General features: G+C 32.1%; 2 protein-coding genes across 2 annotated transcripts in view; one reads left to right on the top strand and one right to left on the bottom strand.

The window, feature by feature from the left end:
• Nucleotides 1-978: 978 nt before the first annotated feature.
• LOC114326247 (coiled-coil domain-containing protein 25) lies at nucleotides 979-12,526 on the bottom strand. Its single transcript, XM_028274557.2, has 4 exons — nucleotides 12,351-12,526; nucleotides 12,185-12,276; nucleotides 10,249-10,507; nucleotides 979-1,326 (listed from the first exon to the last, which is right to left on the bottom strand). The coding sequence occupies exons 1-4, from the start codon at nucleotides 12,421-12,423 to the stop codon at nucleotides 1,127-1,129; spliced, it is 624 nt and encodes a 207-aa protein (XP_028130358.1). The 5' UTR covers nucleotides 12,424-12,526; the 3' UTR covers nucleotides 979-1,126.
• Nucleotides 12,527-12,835: 309 nt separating this feature from the next.
• LOC114326246 (E3 ubiquitin-protein ligase rnf146-like) overlaps nucleotides 12,836-21,107 on the top strand; it is a 35,392-nt gene continuing 27,120 nt past the window's right edge. The window contains exon 1 of the mRNA XM_028274556.2: nucleotides 12,836-13,037. Within this exon, the coding sequence (XP_028130357.1) occupies nucleotides 12,986-13,037 (52 nt within the window). The 5' untranslated portion in view covers nucleotides 12,836-12,985. The remainder of the gene's footprint in view (nucleotides 13,038-21,107) is intronic.

Raw genomic sequence — 21,107 nt, 5'->3', positions numbered from 1 at the left:
GAATATTTAAACTGTGGCAATATTTTAAAAAATTTCTGTTTTTGTATTTCTCTATAATTTTTTTTAGAACAGTTTCTTTTGAACGGCAATACTATATAACAATTGTATTTTACAATATAATGTTAAAGAAAAAGTTGCCGTACAGAGTCAAATGATTTTTTTAGCTTTATAAATCAAGTATACCATGAAATTAACATAAGTATTAATATACATTCAAATGAACAATAATTTTTTGACGGCATTATTTTTAATAGTACTTTTGAGTTCTAGATAATGTTTTGGAACCGAAGCCGTACTTTTTCAAATCACCCCCGGACCACGGAAAGAGAGGGGATTGCAACCCTCGATTTTTTCCCCTTGTCGCATGATTTTTGTACGGCGTTGCGGAATAATAGATTAGAAGTTGTATTAAAACAGTATGAAACTGATGCCGTACAGAATCAAATGACCAAATTTACCCTGGAAACTTTGTGGCTCGCCATTTTTGTACGGCACTGCGCGCTTTCTTATTATTTTTCATGGATCTATCTATGGTAAAAATGCCGTACAAAAATATATGACCAAAATGTACCCACTCTACCTGTACTTTTGAATTCTCACCAGCACTCAGTTGGACTGCTTACAAGTGACGGCATAGTGCTGAATCTTATTATTTTATGCTCTTATATCGTCCTATATACGTCACCTGGTGGTTCATATGACCCATCCATTTTGGACATGGGCCTGTAGTCTAATAGGTATCGTCAAATAAGTCATTTTCGTCCAATTTTTGTTGGAATTATACTGATAAAATATTATATATACATATCCCGAAATATATAAATTTGTAGACCGAAATCAAATTCACATATAGCTACTCAACATTATAAACCGCTATAATGTGTTATTTTCACAGTATAATTTAGTATAATTAATTATCTTACTAGATATCCAATTAGTTACGGTTTTTTTCCTAGAATTCCGAAAATAAAACATATACAGTATTTACTTTTTGTATTTTTATAAAAACTTAACCAAAGATGTTACAAAATAATTTTGACACAAATGTAAAAAGTTGAAAAACAAATAAATTGTTTAAACAAAACGAGTATGTTTTCTTCTCAATATCATCGCCTTAAAACTTACATTACATAAAATCATCGGAATCATTGCCATCGTCGTATTTGGCCATATTATCTGCATTCATTAAAGAATTATAACTTTTAAGTTCAGCATCTTCTTTCCGTTTCTTTTCTTCATCTTCCTCTTTTTTCTTTTGTTCCCGTAAGTTTTTCTTTTTGTCTTCTCTCTCTAACCTATCTCTCTTTTCGCGTTCTCCCCTAAAATCTAAAAAGAATATTTCTTAGACAACAATATTGTTTACCATAATTATTTATTTTGAGTCAATATTATTTTAATGTTACATGGTTGACAGCGATGAATGGTAGAGTGTTATTGCGAGACACATAATATGGTCCTCAACCCAATAATAACAAATATACGGGGTGAGGCAAATAAAGGGCCTATTAGAAATATCTCGAGAACTAAAGGCAACAGAATCATGAAAATTGGAATGAAGAGGTTTTGAAGGATGATCTATTTAATGAAAATATTTTCATCTATTTGCTACTTCCGGTTATACCGGAAGTTGCTTATAACTTCGTTTTTTTAAATGGGACACCCTGTATATTTTTACATATTTGGATTCTCTTCGATGTCTTCTTTCTTAAAATATGAGGTTTTGTAATGTTATACAAGCTATTTTAAAAGATAATTACATATCTTTTTTTTATTAATTTCGTAGCAACATTCACACCCTGTAGAATTGTAGTAGTTTGACATCGAAAACTCTACTTACGTTCAAATTATTTTTAATATAGTCTACTATTGTTAAGAATCATTAGTATAGCTAAATTTTTAATTTTAGTATACAGGGTTGGTTGAAACTCGGAATGAGTATTTTCTGAGTTTTCTTAAATGGAACACCCTGTATTTTAGTATTGTAATGAAATGATATTTTATGGTACTTTTTTATTTCTTAAGCATTCCCTATACCTAACTGCTTTAATTTGTGCTTAATTGTTAATCGCACCAACAATCTTAACTACGTAGGTATTTTGATAGGTAAACCATTATTGGTAATTTTAAGGATCAGTCTGGATTAATATGTATTTATTTCTGAAAAATTATTTGTAAATGAATTTTTTCACGGCCAACCTATAAAAATTTTACGTATTTTTTGTTGCAATTAATATTCAGCTTGAATCACCAATAACTCACAAATTAAAGCAATTAGATATAGGGAATACTTATAAAATAAAAAAGTACCATGAAATATCATTTCATTACAATACTAAAATACAGGGTGTTCCATTTAAGAAAACTCAGAAAATATTCAAGTATATTCAAATGGGAAATAAGCCACAATTTTACCTAAAAATGATTTTATTAACGTTTCGACGCCCAAGTCGGGTGTCGTTGTCAAAATACAAAATAATTCCCATTTGAATATACTTGATTATAAAAATGCCACAAGAAAATAGCTTCAGAACAACATTCAGAAAATATTCATTCCGAGTTTCGACCAACCCTGTATACTAAAATTTTAAAATTAGCTATACTAATGATTCTTAACAATAGTAGACTATATTAAAAATCACTTGAACGTAAGCAGAGTTTTTAATGTCAAACTATTACAATTCTACAGGGTGTGAATGTTGCTAAGAAATTAATAAAAAAACGTAAATATCTTTTAAAATACCCTGTATAATATTACAAATCCTCATATTTTAAGAAAGAAGATATTGAGGAGAATCCAAAAATGTAAAACCATACAGGGTGTCCCATTAAAAAAAACGAAGTTATAAGCAACTTCCGGTATAACCGGAAGTTGCAAAGAGATGAAAATATTTTCATTTAATAGATCATCCTTCAAAACCCCTTCATTCCAATTTTCATGATTCTGTTGCCTTTAGTTCTCGAGATATTTCTAATAGGCCAGTTATAATATCTGCCTCACCCTACATAGAGCGAGTTTTATCTCTGAAACGGCTTGCACGATTTTTATAGATTTTGGTGGGTAGGGGTTTTCTAATGCAGCCGATATTATAGTGATAATTACATTGTTGTCAGATTTTCCGTTTTTCTGGAAATCTAATGAACTTTCTTACTTCAAATGGAACTAGGGCTTCCAATCCCGCAGCATGAGTTCAATCTCGGTATTTGCGGGACTACCAATTTTCAATCCCGCGATATTGAAAATAGTCGTATTTATATAAGGCAAATAAAACAATGAATTAATCAATTAACTCCACATTTATTTAAGTATCACTATTGGTATGAGATCAATCAAATTACACCGTTTATTCTTCACAAATACTGAAAAAACAAAAAATCTATCTTCTTCAAAAAATACACCAAGTTTTAAAAATCAACAAAAAAACACATTTTCAACTTAAAATTGACATGTTATTTACTTTACTTATTTAGTTGGTATATTACTCAGCTATAGGTTACTATTATTTAGCTAAAGCTTTCAATTATTTCAATGCGAAGGAAACACAACATATGTGAACTGTCGTCTGCCAAACTACTGCGTATTTTAGAGGCAATATAGCCGGCAGCAGAAAATGCCCTTTCGGCTTCCACACTTATCGGCGGTATTCCTTTTAAGGCTTTATATGTAAATGTAACATATTTTCCCATTGACCCCCAGATTCATAGAGTCATTTCTTTTTTATGATGAACTCAAATGTATTAGCTGGATATGGTGACGGGCAAAAGTACATTACATGCTGACGATAAAGTTAACTTTAACTCCTTTTGCAATGTAAGATCAAGATCGGAACCCCATGTCAAGATCGGAACCGCATGACGGAACCTCTACATTGACGTTTCTTACTTGATCAGCCTGTCATCATTGTTCCCAGCCTCTTCGTCACACGACGCGTGATAAATTAGTAGTGCAGTCACATTTCTATGTTGTTGTAAAATAAGTCATCGCAAAGACAAAGCTAATTCTGAAGCTAACGTTGAATGATTATCTTCCAGTTTCTTGACAATAAATTTGAGCGTAGATTCAGCAGTAATGAAATTGGCATCTTGACGGTAAAGGAGTTCAACAGCAAGTTTTACCGGCTTCAAGATATTTTTTAGATTTACTAAAGCATCAAAACTCATAAAAGTCACCGGGCGATAGCGCTGGCTAGAGGTCGAATGTACTCTTTTTTCAGTCCCGCAAATCCCGCGGATCCCGCGCTTGTAATCCCGCATCACGCGGGAATGGAAAATGACGCGGGATCCCGCAATACCGAGATCTCGGAATTCCGGGATTGGAAGCCCTAAATGGAACGCACTGTATATTTTTTGCGTTTTGAAGTCCTTAAGAAATACTGATTATTTTTAATGTTATATTCCCTATACCTAAAGGCCATAGTTTCGGAGTTATTTCCACATTTATTAAAAAAAAAATTTAAACAAATTATAAAAATAAATTTTTTCGGCCCGTGTAGACCTTATTTTACGTTCTTTGGATCATTGGAAACAAAAAAGATCTTTTGTAATTTTTCTCTAAAGTTAATCGTATTCGAGTTATAAACAATTTAAAACTGAAAAATAATCGAATAATGACGATTTTCAAGGTTCAAAAACACAAATAAAAAATATTATTTTTGAAACTGCGGAGTACCCTTCTTCTAGGGGCTCGCTATAAAAAAATTTGACACGTTTTATTCTAAAACTATGCTTTTTAATAATTGCTAATGAAGCGCATATGAGAGGACGGGCGATCGGGCCGCATTAACAACTAAAAAACAATATTTTAGAATGAAACAAGCTCAAATTACTTATTTTTAACTGATAAAATAAGGCTTGAACTTAAATTTGTGTACTTCGCAGTTACAAAAATAATATTTTTGATTTGTGTTTTTGAACCTTGAAAATCGTCATTATTCGATTTTTTTCAGTTTTAAATTGTTTATAACTCGAAAACGATTAACTTTAGAGAAAAATTACAAAAGAACTTTTTTGTACCCAATGGTCCAAAGAACGTAAAATAATGTCTAACGGGGCTGAAAAAATTGATTTTTAGAATTTGTTTCATTTTTTTTTTAATAAATGTAGCAATAACTCCGGAATTATGGCCTTTACGTATAGGGAAGATAACATTAAAAATAATCAGTATTTCTTAAGGACTTCAAAACGCAAACAATATAGAGGGTGTTCCAGTTGAAATAAGAAAGTTAATTAGATTTTCAGAAAAACAGAAGATCTGACAACAATGTAATTATCACTATAATATCGGCCGCATTAGAAAACCCCTACCCACCAAAATCTATAAAAATCGTGCAAGCCGTTTCCGAGATAATTGAGGGTCCATACATAAAACTCACGCTGTAAATACTTCTGGTTTTTATACAGAGTGGGCCAAAGAAAAGAGTCCACCTCGATATTTGGCAGTATTTATTAGATTTTAAGGAAATGAAGAAACAGGCCGATTTTTGATCTAAGGGGGACACATTTTTACGATACATACATCTGTCATTTGTCAACCCCCTCTCTTCCATTTCCCCCACCCCTTATTTTTAAATAGGGAATTAGGGGTCGTGTGCTACCTCATTTGAAAGGTTATTCAATTCTCTATTCAGTAATATTAACATTGACATAATTATTTATACAGGGTGTCCAAGAAAAATTATTTTGAATTAAATTAATTGACACAAAAAGAAGAATGTATGAAATTTATTTAACTTAAAATACATTCTACTACTGATATAAAACAGAGAAAAATGTTTATTTGACAAATAAATATTGTTTTTCGCTTAAATTCAATATTTAACCAACCAAGAGCAATGTTTATTTATAAAAAAAATTTTTTCTGTTTTTTGACAGCAGTAGATTGTATTTTGAATTAAATAAATTACATACATTCTTATGTTAATGTTTATATTACTGAATAGAGAATTGAATAACCTTTTAAATGAGCTCGCACACAACTCCTATTCCCTATTTAAAAATACGGGTGGGGGAAGTGGGAGGGAGGGGGTTGACAAATGACAAATGTATGTACCGTAAAAATGTGTCCCCTTAGATCAAAAATCGACCTGTTTCGTCATTTCCATAAAATCTAATAAACACTGCCAAATATCTAGGTGAACTGTTTTCTTTGGCCCACTGTGTATATCACTTCCAGTTAAAAAGTTGTAACCGAAAGCCACATTATAGTCGCAGAAAAAGAAAAAGTACATGTGATATAACAATCAACAGGTAGTGAAAAGTGGATTTTCAGTTAAAAATTTATGACCAGCAGTTTGGCAAAAATTACTAAGAATTAGTGAAATCATGTTATAACCAACACTAAGTTACACGAAGAATTTAAGCATCGACTTCCGGTCACGTTGTCACGAACAACAGTAAGAATAAAATATCCTGCAAGTAAATAATACAGGGTGTCCCGAAAAGATTGGTCATAAATTATACCACAGATTCTGGGATCAAAAATAGGTTGATTGAACCTCACTTACCTATATACAGTAGTGCACACAAAAAAAGTTATAGCCATTTGAAGTTACAAAATGAAAATCATGAATTTTTTCATGTATCGAAAACTCTTGGGAGATTTTTTATTGAAAATGGACATGTGGCATTCTTATGGTAGGAACATCTTAAAAAAAACAACAGTGAAATTTGTACACCCCATAAAAATTTTAAGGGGTTTGTTCCCTTAAACCCCCCCAAACTTTTGTGTATGTTCCAATTATATTATTATTGTGGTACCATTAGTTAAATACAATGTTTTTAAAACTTTATTGCCTCTTAGTATTTTTTCGATAAGCCAGTTTTTATCGAGATGCGGCTTCTTTTTTAATATGTTTACATCAAAATTTTATGGAGGTTTCGTTCCTTTAAAACCCCCAAATGTTTGTGTATGTTCCAATTAAACTATTATTGCCATACCATTAGTTAAACACGGTGTTTTTTAAACTTTTTTGCCTCTTAATATTTTTTTGATAAGGCACCTTTTATCGAGATGTGGCTCCTTATACCTAAAAATGTAAATTATAAATAAATTTTCATAATTACCAGGTCTCTATAATCGTACTTAACCATATACAAATCTGTGGTCGTTTGCCAAAAGCAGATATGTCCATTTTTGGTATTTTTCAGGTGAGCAAATTCAAATGTCCACGACGGCCATAAAATTACAGTTTTACCTTATTTATAAACTCATGTAAATAGTCATAGAACCTAACCCAGTTTCACTGTCAAAGTGACAGAAATCGAATCAGTCAGATTATAGTTGACCAGCACGATTACTCGAATAGTAGTTTATACAATCATTATCTCTACTCATTTTGAATGTTTTCCAAGAATGACAATAGAAGTACAGAAATAGTCAAATGTGAGTTTAAATTTTCTACTAAATTAATATAACTAAACTTAATATATCTCTCTCGTTTGTTATTTATAGAAAAAGGCAGCAAATCCAAAATGTGTGCTTGATATGATCGTTCATGGGTATTCTTTCATTTTTCCGACTGTAGGTTTCGATATATTCGAAAAAATTGATTTTCATTTTGTAACTTCAAAGGGCTGTAACTTTTTTTATGTGCACATTTGTACTAAAGTAAGTTAGGTTCAATCAACCTTATTTTTTTCCACAGAATCTGTGGTATAATTATTTATGAATAATCTTTTCGGGACACCCTGTATAACATTCCATTCCTGGGACATGAAATTATAATTGGCAGGGATAATCAGACTCATGAACTGAAGAGAAGAATTGGTCTTGGGTGGGCAGCATATGGAAAACTTTTGAGACAAACTTATAAAGTGAAAGTGAGCTGCCCACTAACCTGACCTAAAGAGAAAGGTATTTGATCAGTGCGTCCTCCCAGTCTTGACATATGGAGCAGAAACACTTACTTTAACAAAAACCTCCTCTACCAAACTGAGAGTCACACAGAGAAGAATGGAGTGGTCCATGTCAGGAATTAGTCGAGGAAATGAAGCTGAAAAAATGGCAAAACCTCGCAATTTTTTCGTCCAGCATCATTTTGTACAAAAATTTGGGATTAGGCTCATTACACCCTCCAGTTCATTTTCTATATTGAGCCGTTGTACGCTTTTGGTTTTGTAAGGGTGAAAACTACCCCTAATTGTAAAAAATTATAAAATAACAGTTTAAACTTTAATATTGTCAACATTTGGTTCTTATTAATTACATAATGAATGTTTTATGCTTTAAGATATACCATCATAATATATCAACCCTTAAAACCACCCTTGTTGGAGCTATGTATAAAAAATTTACTTATCCTAAAAGAATAATTTCGGCTTGCATCGATTTACATAAAAATTTGGGATTAGGATCGTCTCACCCTGTGCTTCATATTATATATCATGCTTAAGGGCGTTGATTATTTTTAGGGGTGTAAACTACCCCTTATTGTCAAAAATTTTATAAAAACATTGTAAACTTTAATATGGGTCAAATTTGGTTTTGACTGGTTAAATAATGATAGTTTTATACTTTAGGATATAATATCATAATATTTCAACCCTTAAAAACCACCCTTAATAACATTACAGTTTTTATAAGTAGATATTTTAATAGATCTATACAGAAAAAAAGTAGAATTAAAGAATTACAAAAACATTTATTTACACAAAAATACGAATTTACAAATATGTACAAATACAAACAGTTTTTTAGTCATCTTCCATTATATGAACCAGTTCTGTGGTATTATACATACATTGAAAATTATCCATAAGCAGACTATCCAAATTTTTCGAAAAAAAAATTATTTTATAAACATAGCTCCTTCATTTTTGACGATAAAAAGTTTTTCCAAAAATGACTTTGTAGGTTTTTTGAAGAGTTATAAGACTGTGTAAACTAAATTCCGTAAGATCCCTCAGTTTCTAATTAGGGTGGTTTTAAAGGGCTCGAATAAGGGGGTGTTTGCCCGTAAATAGAGGTTTTAAACAGCTATATCTCGCTAACTGTTCACTGTAATGAAAAATCTATGCACAAGGGAATTTTAGTTATTAAAGAAGCTACAATTTAGTAGTCCATCATTTTTTTGGTATCTCCAGTATTTTCGGAGATATTTTGAAGTAAAAGGTGAAAAATGGGAAATTACAAAAAATTAATGTTTCTTTAAACTCCAATTTTTCTAAAATTAGGCCTTTTAAATAAGTCAAACTTCTTAGGTGTATTGATAATACAAACATAAAAGGATTTACAGAAAGGTGAAGACCAATTTTTAATCAAGAGAGTACTTAGGGGGTTGTTTGCACTGATTTTTTTCATAGAGAGAAGCAGGTACCAACCTTTTTCTGATCATAAGTCGCTTAATTTTCAGACTAGAACCTTTTTGTTATTTTTTTTTAAAGGCCTAACTGTATACTTGAAAAAAGAATATTAAAGTTTTTCTCGAAAAATGCAAAGTTTTTCCGTTATTTTACTTTGAATATTTCAAATTATGCATTTGACTAAAAGAGCTAACTTTTAGCATGCTGTATCTCGGTTCGTATTGGTCTTAGCGATATAACAGATAAATAATTTGGTTTGTGTTACTAAAAGATACAATTTTGATATCTACAGTTTTTTTTAATAAATGCATATTTTTCGAGGTATTCTCAAACAACCCTCTAAAAAAGTCGATTTTTTCATCGAAAAACTGTTACTTTCAAGCATGAATAACTCGAAAAATATTAGTTTTACGAAGAAAATGTAAAAAACATTTTTTTCTTATAATTACTTTTTACATCGATTTACATAGTTGAAATGTAATAAAAAATTCCCGCCCCCGAGATGGGGTGGCAACCACCCCCAAGGTTTTAGCGTACAGCGGCATGATATAGAAAATAATCCTTGGACTATTCCTTACCTTCTGTGAAAATTTCAAGTAAATCCATGCTGGACGAAAAAATTGCGAGCCAAAATGCTTCATTTCCTCGACTAAATGACTCTTCTAGACAAAATAAAAAACGAGATGGGCAGGACACAGCCAGAATGACAGATGGGCGACGGATAAAGAGATTATTGGCATGGAGACCAAGGGAAGACAAAAGAAACGTCGGTCAACCACCTACAACATGGACCAACCATTTTAGAAGGCTAAATAAAAACTGGATGAGAGAGGCACAAAATAGACGGGGTTGGAAACAGGAGGAAGAGGCATAAGTTCGGCAGTGGACCTTTGAGGTTGGATAATGATAACATTCATGAAATAAAAAAGGTCATAATCAAAAATACCTTACCTGGATGCTCTTCTTTCTTTGTTTTGTTTAGCCTATTGACAATTTCATTAATTCGTTTTGCTACTCTGATTTTTCGCACTTCCTTTTCTTTATGAAATCCCACTTGGCCAACTTCCATACCAGGTGTTTTTTTCAGGTTCGCCCACATGGTATACACTACATCGACATCATTCATTTTGTTTCCATTTATACTGTTAGCTTTAACGAGTTGGGCGGCATCTTCTAAAACTGTTGAGGGTATATCGTCTATTGTCTGTCCCTTAAATGCAAAGAAAATAAATTTAGAATACAGAAAAACAAAAAGCATTGCTAGTACATTTTCTCACGGTTTTTGCTGTAGATTGTAAAGAACCGCTTGGATCGACATGAAATTTGGCTAAAACATAGATAAGATGTCAAAGAAGAAAAGTGATATTGGGCCGATGTGTGCTTTTGCCCTGGGGCTGAAATAGATCAACTGACTAATTCTAAGCAACTTTTGTTCTATAGTATTTTTTCACGAAGTTAATACTTTTCCGAGTTAGTTGGGAGGAAATATGTTCCATTTTTCACCAAAAAAAAACACGTTTTTAGACAGTTATTTGCAAATAACTCAAAAGGTAAGTATTTTAGTGAAAAAAATATTCTTAGCAAAAATATATCCCATAAAATGTAAAAAAATGGTGTATGTATGAGATCCCTAGACCCAGTAAAAGAAGAGTTGTAACTAATGAAAAAGTACGTTCATACTTGCCAAATTCCAAATTTTCCATCATTGGATGGTGGTTTTATATATTTGGTGATACTAATTAAACTACCAAGATTATTATTAAGTAACAATCTTTAGAAAACAATAGTCTTTAGTCAAAGTAAATATATACAAAGCAAAAGCGTAAGGCAAAATATTTCTACCCTGAATATTTAAGTCCTAAATTATACAGTGTGTCCACAGATGGGGTGCCCAAGAGGAAAAACTTTTAAATTTTCAATTTTAGCGAAAAATGTCATTCTTGATAAAAATTTCTGCTGGTTCTAAAACCCCATAAAACGAAATAAAATTCAAGTTTTTCAAATCCTGCTTAATTTTGTAGCTAATTTTATGTAAATCCCTATACATTTTGCACTAAGTTAGAATTTGTAACAATAATAACTTGGGAGAACAACCCTTTCGCTTATTTGGATTATGAAGCCAGACTGTGTTGTTCGCCTTGAAACATCCAATTATTTAATAATTAAATAATCATTAATCCAATAATTTTAGTAATGAAATTTATCACAAGATAATTTTCAATTCTTTATTAAACACTTAAAATTATTGTCGAAAAAAAAATGTCAATTCGCAAATTATTTATCGGAGTTGGCAAATACTAAGCTACATTGTGGCTTGGCGACACTATATTATTGTTAAGATTTCGAACTTAGTGCAAAAATTTATAGGGATTTACATAAAATTTGCTACAAAATTAAGCAGGATTTGAATAACTTGAATTTTATTTCGTTTTATGGGGTTTTGAAAGAAACAAAACTTTTTATCAAGACCTCTTGGGCACCCCGTATACTAAATTTCCCAAAGTAGGTAGTATTTAGTCTCTACAAAATTGAAATAAAACTAAAGAAATCTACGCAGTTGTGCATACTTTGTCGACTGTGAGTTCGTCCTTACTCTTCCAAGCTCCTTTTTATTTTATTTTTTCTTTTTTTTATTTATATATTGAATGTTTCTGATTAATTTAATTTGACAATGCTTATTTCTTTATTTGTTTAGTCTCTTGTTTTTAATTTTTGTAATACTTTATGATAATTATACAGCGCTCCTTGTCTTGACAATTCTTATGTAATTTGTACAGGTGTGGAGTGCAATGTTTTTGTTTTGTGTATTATCTATTATGATAAATAAATAAATATCTATCTATCTACCTAATATATAAATGACTGTATAAAAGTAGGTACTACTTACAGGTGGTAACCGAAGATAAACATGGGCAGAAGATACTTTATCCACATGAAACCAAACATCTTCTGGCCAGCCCCATTTGATTAGATCTTCATCTGAATAAAATAAGATTAATTGAGATATTAGAATGCAGTTAACAATCAATTACTGGATGTTTGAATTTACTTACTTTCATTTTTGTCTATACCCATAAATAAGACTGTAGGAGGTGAAACGACAGTGCTTTCAAAGTAAAATACCATTTTAAATTCCTATCATAGTATTTTAAATGCAACTAAAACTTAAAAATCAAATTTTTCAGGTTTGGAGGTTAGAAACGCTTTTGACAATTTTGACATATAATGATAGATAGAGGTGGATAAGTGGAAGGTAGAATCGGTTAATGTTATATTTTAACATGACATGTTGTGTGAAGAAGAATATTTTGTGTATCTTCATTAGACAATACCATATAAATGAAAGTTACAAATAAAAAACAAATAATTTTAAATTAAGCATATAAAGCATTCCTGGAATATTAGAACTTTCGCGTAAAGACCCCTCATCTATGGCGCAAAGGTATAAATTTGGCAGCAATGTGGTGATAGACCAAAGCAGTGTTGGTACTAGTTGGTAGGTTGGTAACGTGTTCGTAAAAAGAATAAAGTGACATAACATATTTGACAGTTTTGACACTATTTGACAGCCACTAAAGAAAAAAGAAAACAAAATTATTTGTTTCTAAACTAACATATTTGCAATATCCAGAGCGAAAAGTTTATAAATACTGAAAGGTTTATGTACAAATTAATTCAGTGATAAAGAATGGCGGAAGCTGTAGATAATGTAGTCACTGTCCCACAATGTAAGGAAAAAGGTATGACCTATTTTTATTTTTTAACCTCAGAATATTAATAATAGTTTTGTGTAAAATGTATGAACGAGGATTCTTACATTTATTACACATAAAATAAGACAATTTTACTGAATTTCTCTCTAATATATATTTGTATCAAATACTGCCTGTATTTGTAGCGTAGGACCTGTAGTGAGACAAAAATATATTAAGGTTTATAAAAACTTGAATATCCCCTAAGTCAGCATTTATTAATTATTTGACCACAAGCAATACATGTGATATTTTGCTATATACCATTTCTATGAGTAGGTACAGGGTACAGCTGCAGTTACTGAACAGTTTACACATTCTTTATTTTATATTCTTCAAGTGCTATTTTCAGATAGAGATACCAATCATCATAGCTATTCAGGCTTTATAAACTGCTTACTTAGATAAAGAGAGGGATGCTCTGAAAATTTCATTTGATGTAGATCAGTGATCAGGATATTCCAACATCACCTCCATGGGCACCCATATGAAAATTTTCAGAGGGGGGGGCCAGACGTGAAGATGTTGCACATTATATTTTGTTTAATTTGAATAACCATATATAGTATACAGCACCCCAAAAGCTAGGGGGGGCCACGGCCCCCCCCTGCCCATGGATATGGGCGCCCATGATCACCTCAGTCAATGAGAGCAAAAACAGGATATTATCTCCGAATTCTATCCTACTGCATGGATTTTAATGACATTGTGGGAATAGCCTCTACTTATCTCCTAATTTAAAGTCTACCCTATATACTATGGCGCTTTTTATCTTGGGGGCGGTTCCCACCCGTTCTCAGGGGTGGAAAATTTTTTGGTTTAAATAACTATGGCAATGGCTAGAGAACCTAATTCTAAGCAAAAACTATTCTATAATTTTTTTTATCTACTCTGTCATATTATGTATAAGTTTTTAGTTTGTGAAAACTGTCATTATAGATAGCAGTGCGTGAAGGGTTTAAAGCAGGGGTGGGCAAAAGCCGGGCCGGATCTGGCCCTTTTGCTTACTTTATCCGGCCCGCTGAGAAATCCAGCAAATTTTTTTAAGAGCATAGGCGCAATGCCTTTTAAATGCATTCATTTTTTTTAATTCTGAGAAAGCTAATAAGTATTTTTGAAAAATTTAAACGCTGAATGAAATATTAAATTATTGCCGAGGGCCGAAAGTCCCTGAAAACTTCCTATGTTTATTTTAATAAGTCACAGGGGTGAAAAAAAGAGAAAATTTAATGTGTTTTTTAATTTCAAATATCTCATTCAAAAGAAACTGTTTTTTTATTCTAAGGAATTTTCGGCCCTCGGTAATAATGTAATCTTTCATTCTACTTTTAAATTTTTCAAAAATATTTTTTAGTTTTCTCAGGATTCGAAAAAAAGGAATGCATTTAAAAAGCATTGGTCCGAAATTTTGTGCCTACGCTCTTCATCTCTTTTATGCGATTTTGTTGAAATCAACAGTATTAGTGTTGTAATGTTCAATGAAATGAATCTCTATCTTCTGCTTTTCTTAAAAGATTTTCTGCATCTATGTTTAACACGGTCCAGGTGCGAATATTTTTCGGCCAGGGTATTTGTCGTCTACCAGGACCCTTTTCTTTCGATTTTACCCTTTATAATCAGCTGATGCAACAACTTACAACAACGTACTTATATTTCTAAGTATGTGCCCTTTCTCCTTGCTGTCTTTCTCCTTTTAATGATTTCTCACCATTTCGTTCGTAATATGATCGGTCCTTGGTATTTTCAAAATTCTCCTAAAAAGCCACATCTCAAAAGCTTCCAGCTTTCTCATTAAGTCAGCATTAACAATCCAATAAACGAGAATAGAGTGGACATACCATTTTTATTATTATCCCGGTTTTTATAGGGTTCTCTGCCTTCTGGTTCCCAGTTTCCAGCTTCGTTCGTCCGTCGTTGTGTTCGCCAGAGGCCAGGGTGAAGGTTCCTTTTTGACATTACCTTCTGAATGCCACAGAGCTAGAATTGTTCCGGCCCTCCTCTCTTTAATTTATTTTGGCAGCCTGTCGTCGTCCATTCTTTCTACATGACCATACCAGATCAGCTGAAAGAGCAGTTGTCTCCTTTGAATTTCGTCGATGATGGTTGACTTGGCATAACGTGTTACCATTCGATATCATATTTGCAGATTGAATTTTTGGTTACTCAGAACTTTCCTTATATTCATAAAGGCTGCTCTTGAATTTCTGAATTTCATTTTTTATCTGGATCCTTGTTATCGCTTAAAATAATGGGCCACAGTAAAAATTTCGTGGTTTTCCTGGCAACAAATGGTTCGCATATACACCCACACCTAACTATGCAATTTATTATAGTCTGTTCGCTAAACTCAGACACAACTGGCTAGCGATTTTAGTCGGTAATTTTTTTGTTTTTGGCCAATTTTGCTAAAATTTATTTATTTATTTATTTATTTACGGGATTACCCCCATTACAACACATACAGTATAAAATCAATCTCTGTAATATCTACTAAACTAGAGTAAAATAAATCTTAATTACATACTTATTAAACAAAAACGAAATATTAATAGTTATCCATTACACATATTACATCTATTACACAAATCAGTTCAAATAAACAAAAAGTACCTGTCAAGCTCTTTTAATCCGATTCTTAAAACCAGCCAAGGAGACACCAAACATTTCCAAGTTATTCTCGTTTATAATTTTTAGTGTTCCCTCAATGGGCGAATGCATACCATAGTTTGTCCGATGAAAAGGTATATAAAACAAATCAACATGTCTGAGACTTCTGGAGGGAACATATAAATTAATAGATTGGAGAAGTTCAGAACAACAAATTAAACCATTTATTAATTTAAACACAAATACCAAATCAGAGTTATCTCGTTGAGTTTTTAATAAATTCATGTTGAGTGTTTTTAAAATATAGGTATAATCATGATTAGTAATGTGTATGTTTAATTTGTATGCACAATATCTCAAAAATTTATTCTGCAGTCTCTCCAACGTAGTAGAATGAGCTTGGTATTGTGGAGACCATACAATAGATGCATATTCCACTTTAGATACAACCAAAGCATAATATACTGTTCTTAAAGCCCCTACAGATAGTCTCAGACAGTTGCGAATGATAAAGCCCAAAGATTTTGATGCATTTACTGTTACACTATTTATATGTTGCACAAAACGCAACTGCTCATCAAATGTGACTCCTAAGTCTTTTTTTGTTTTAACATAAGACAATTCATTTTCATTAATTGTGTAAGAAGTATCATATTTTTTATTACCTCTATAAAAGCTTATATAACAGCATTTAGCAACATTTAAATGCAAAATATTATTCTCACACCAAATACTCAACCGGTCTAAATCTTCTTGAATTAATGTTACATCAACATTTGAATCTACGGATTTAAATAATTTCAAATCATCTGCAAACATCAGGAAATCGCAATTTCTAAAACACTCTGATACATCGTTCACAAATATATTAAATAACAAAGGTGAACAGTGAGCTCCTTGGGGTACTCCTGATGTCACATGAATTATATTTGAATTAAAACAACCTACTCTCACCTGCTGTGTGCGATCTCTTAAAAAGCTATTGAACCATTGTAAGGATTGATGACTGAAGGCAAAAGCATTTAATTTTCCCAAAAACATGTTATGATCTACTCTGTCAAATGCCTTGGAGAAGTCAGTAAAATTGGCAAAATTACTAACTAATTAGTAATTATTAACTATTTAGTAATTATTTTTTTGGCAATTGTACCAAATTGGCAAAATTACTTACTAATATCACTAGCCAGTTGTGTCCGAGTTTAGCGAACCGACTATATTAGTATTATCTATTATCAACAGTCAAATGTCTTTGTCCACATTCTTTAAAATGGTACTTATAGTTTTGTTGTCAAAAAAATTTCTTGGGCAGAGAAAAACATCCACCAAAAACATTACCGTGTGCGAAGCGTACATACTGGGTATGGTATAGGTCTCCGGCCCGGGAGAAATTTTGAAAATTTCATTTTGGCCCGCGTTTAAAAGTATTTGCCCATCCCTGGTTTAAAGTGTGCGTGAAGTAATAATGTATTTTAAATGGGATTTACTTTTTCGCACTGTTTTTGACACTCTTTCATATAATCAAATATCCTTAACTTTCGTGTTGTCATGGTGATGACATAATGAGCAATAAATTACAACAAAAATTTGGACAGTTTTGTGGTTTGAAGGAAATTAGAATTTTTAAATGTCAAAGTTCTAAAAATTGTAGAATAGAAATGAATTCCAGTGACGAAGAGTTACATTTTTTTTATTTGTTTATCGTAGATAAAATATTGTATGAAACTGTGCGTGAAGTACTTTTTGCGAACTTACACGATGTATTAGCACTCGCTCCATTGTCGCTCGTGCTCTAAACATCGCGTGCATTCACAAAAGCATACTTCACGAACTGTTTCATAAATAACTATTTGAAAACTCAATACCAATTTGAGCATGCTCCAAAAAAACAAAAAGCCATCTGAAAATGTCATTTTTCAATGAAAATGACCAATTTTCAACTACGAATAACACAAAAAGTATTGAGTTTTCAAAAAATATATAGAATCGTTTTTGCTTAGGTAGACTTTGTTTCTTGAGCTTGTCCCTACTTACTGTGAAAATATCAAGTAAAGCGATGTAGTAGGATGGAATTCGGAGCCAAATACCCTCATTGACTGCCCTACATTACAATTATTTCTAAGTGCATATGTAGAAGAAACTCATGTATATGTTTTTCTATGGCCTTCCTGGCATCTAAACCTTAACCCCATTGAAAATGTGTGGACAGAGTTGATAAAGAAATTAAATGAAAGAAATCATAGGCAAGAGAATAGAATTAAACTATGGGAAGCAATTGAGCACTTATCTGGTTCTATCTATAAGCTTCTATTTATAAGCATGGTCCTATTTATGAACAAAAGATTGTAAGTTATTGTATTGACAATAATCAGGCTTCCACCATATATTAATTATGTTACTGTTTATAATTATTTAATATAAAATAGATTTAAAATACAATGGATATTTGTAAACCACATTTCCTAGAATCAGTGTTATAGGAATATCCCACTTTAAGGAATAGAAATTTGAGGTCCCGAAACGTTTCTACTAGCCACTGATAATCGGTTATTATAATATCCTGGTTATAGGAATACTTTTGATTGGCACGAAGGCTATTCCAATAAGCTGGTTCGACTATATTAAGAACACAATCAATTTTATTCAAAAAAACTTCTTTCTATAATTTCCATTTTGTTACATTTTGTAAGAGAGATTTATTTTGTTTTGATTTTTTAATTTTAATCAACCTATTGATGTAACAGTTGTAAAAGTCAACATTGATGGGCCACATTGATGTAAAAGTTGTGTTAAACAAGGTAAAAATTCAAGAAAATCAGCTACTAAATATGTGGGGGTGTAAATTATTCAATGTCCTCAGCTGTATATTCATACTTGTATTACATCTTATGAACAATACAAGTTTTCACAGGTCACTTATTTATAAAGATGTGAAAACTGGTTTTCACTTATGGTAGGGGAGCCAAAGGGGGGATTTTTGCAGTTACTCGAGCGCGTCAGATTATGACATGGGGAGAAACCTTGTACCCTGTAAATGTACCCCTACCATATATTAGATCTTAATACAGGGGAGTTCGTTAAGGGGATTCTGAAAAAAAAAATCTATTCTTAGGAAAACTCGAATTCGACAGATTAAGATAAGGTAAGTTAAGTACAGAGTACAAGTTAAGAGCGTCGATTATCCGAACTAATTGGGGGACATAGGTGTTCGGAAAACCGATTTGTTCGGATAATCGAACTATATTGATATAGTCCTAACATATTTATCCACAAGTGAATAAAAGCCATATTTATATACCTACATATTATTCTCCCATTTTTCTTAAACGATTCTCTTTTATTCTGTCTCGGCCGCTTTATCATATTTTTAATAAATCCCTTCAGTTGGGGGAATTTCCTGACTTTTGGAAACTATCCTATGCCACTCCAATTAAAGCAGGTAATAAAGCTGACATAACGAATTATCGTCCTATTTCTATTCTCGGCACAATTCCCAAGGTATTTGAGAGTATTGTTACTGATTACCTTAATTATGACTGCTCTTGGATACTAAATTCTCAACAGTTCGGATTTTCTTGTGGTAAATCAGCAGAACTTAGTTTGTTGCTTTATGTTGATACCTTGTCTGAAGCCTTGGAGAGGGGGTTGCAGATTGATTCAGTGTATACTGACTTCTCCAAGGCTTTTGATAGGGTGAACCATGATCTTTTGTTGCATAAGCTCAAATTATATGGCGTGGAAGGTTCTGTGTTGAAGTGGTTGGGCAGTTACCTAACAAATAGAACACAGCAGGTTAGGGTTAATCATCATTACTCCAACACTTTTCTAGTAACCTCTGGTGTACCTCAGGGCTCTCATTTGGGTCCACTTTTGTTTAACCTGTATATTAACGACATCGTCACCTGCTTCTCTAACACTTCTGCTCTCTTATTCGCTGATGATCTTAAATGTTATCAAATCATTAATAATCAAGATGATGCAATATCATTGCAATCAGATTTAGATAATTTAGCCAACTGGTGTCTTGATAATGGGATGGATTTGAATGTCAACAAGTGTCACATTATCCGGTTTTGTCGGAATCATCATTTATCAGTATTTAATTATACCATAAATGATCAATTATTGGATACGGTAGACTCAATTAAAGATTTAGGTGTTGTTCTTGATTCCTCTCTGAGCTTTAACCATCACATCAACAATATTACTCAAAGATCCATGAAAATGCTTGGCTTTGTTAAAAGGACAACTCGTGATTTCACGAACGTGTTCGCTATTAAAATGCTCTATTGTTCTTTAGTCAGGATGCACCTTGACTACTGTTCTCCAGTTTGGTCCCCACATTATTTACACCTCAAGAACAAACTTGATAGTGTTCAACATAATTTTCTTAGATATATTGGGTTCAAAAAACACATCAATTATAATTATACAGATATGGAACGATTTTTGAATATCTCTTCTCTGGATGTCCGTAGGAAGCGTAAAGATCTTACAGTATTGTTTAATATTATCAATGGCATATATTACTGCCCTGAACTCCTTGCTAAAATATTGTTGTTTGTTCCACCACGATCAACAAGACAAATTCAAACCTTTCATATTTCTTTTCATAGATATAATTACTCATATTTTACTTTTGTTCCTAGATTACTCCTAGCTAACTCCCTAGGTGACCTTTTACTTTTTGGTAACTCTGTTGATGTTTTTAAGAACCATTTAACCAAATTAAATATTTAGCAATGTCATAACCTTGTTATTTGTTAGTAATTAATGTTTTGTAATTATTTTACTTTGTCATGTCTTTTTAAATGTTTTGTACTCTCTCATTTTATTCTTATATATTCAACACTGTAATTATCAATATCTTATTAATGTATTACCGAATTGGGCTTGCCCGTATAAATAAATAAATAAATATTTATTTATATATAATCCGGTTCTCTTTTACCGTGAGGTGTCGAGAAGAAAACATATTTATTTATATCTTGATAATGACAAATAACAATTAAACAAGAAAGTGCAGTCTTTGCAACAACATATTTTTGGATACAATATTGAAGTTATTTTAAGCGTTAATTACTAACGCTTGCTGGGTACTCGAGTGCGGGATTCGGGAGTTTGGATAACCGGTCGTTCGGTTGATCTACGTTCGGATAATCGACGCTCTACTGTACATACAGATCAGTATATATTTAAAAAATCTGACGGTTTGAGCGGGGCCGACGGAAATGGGTGGGTCACAAAGCGAATATTTCGAGAAATAAACATCAGATCGAAAAACTAAAAAATATGTGTTCAATATTTTTTGAGAGATATTTACCCCCCACCCCACAGAGAGGGGTTAGGGTAAATTTAAAATTTTAAATAGGAATCCCACGATATTTCATAAAATATACATCAGATCGAAAAATTGCAAAATACACTTATTCAGTACTAGCTATAATACCCGGC

This window comes from Diabrotica virgifera, chromosome 7, assembly GCF_917563875.1.
Source record: "Diabrotica virgifera virgifera chromosome 7, PGI_DIABVI_V3a".
NCBI lineage: Eukaryota > Metazoa > Arthropoda > Insecta > Coleoptera > Chrysomelidae > Diabrotica > Diabrotica virgifera.
This window is presented reverse-complemented; position numbering and strand designations above follow the sequence as displayed.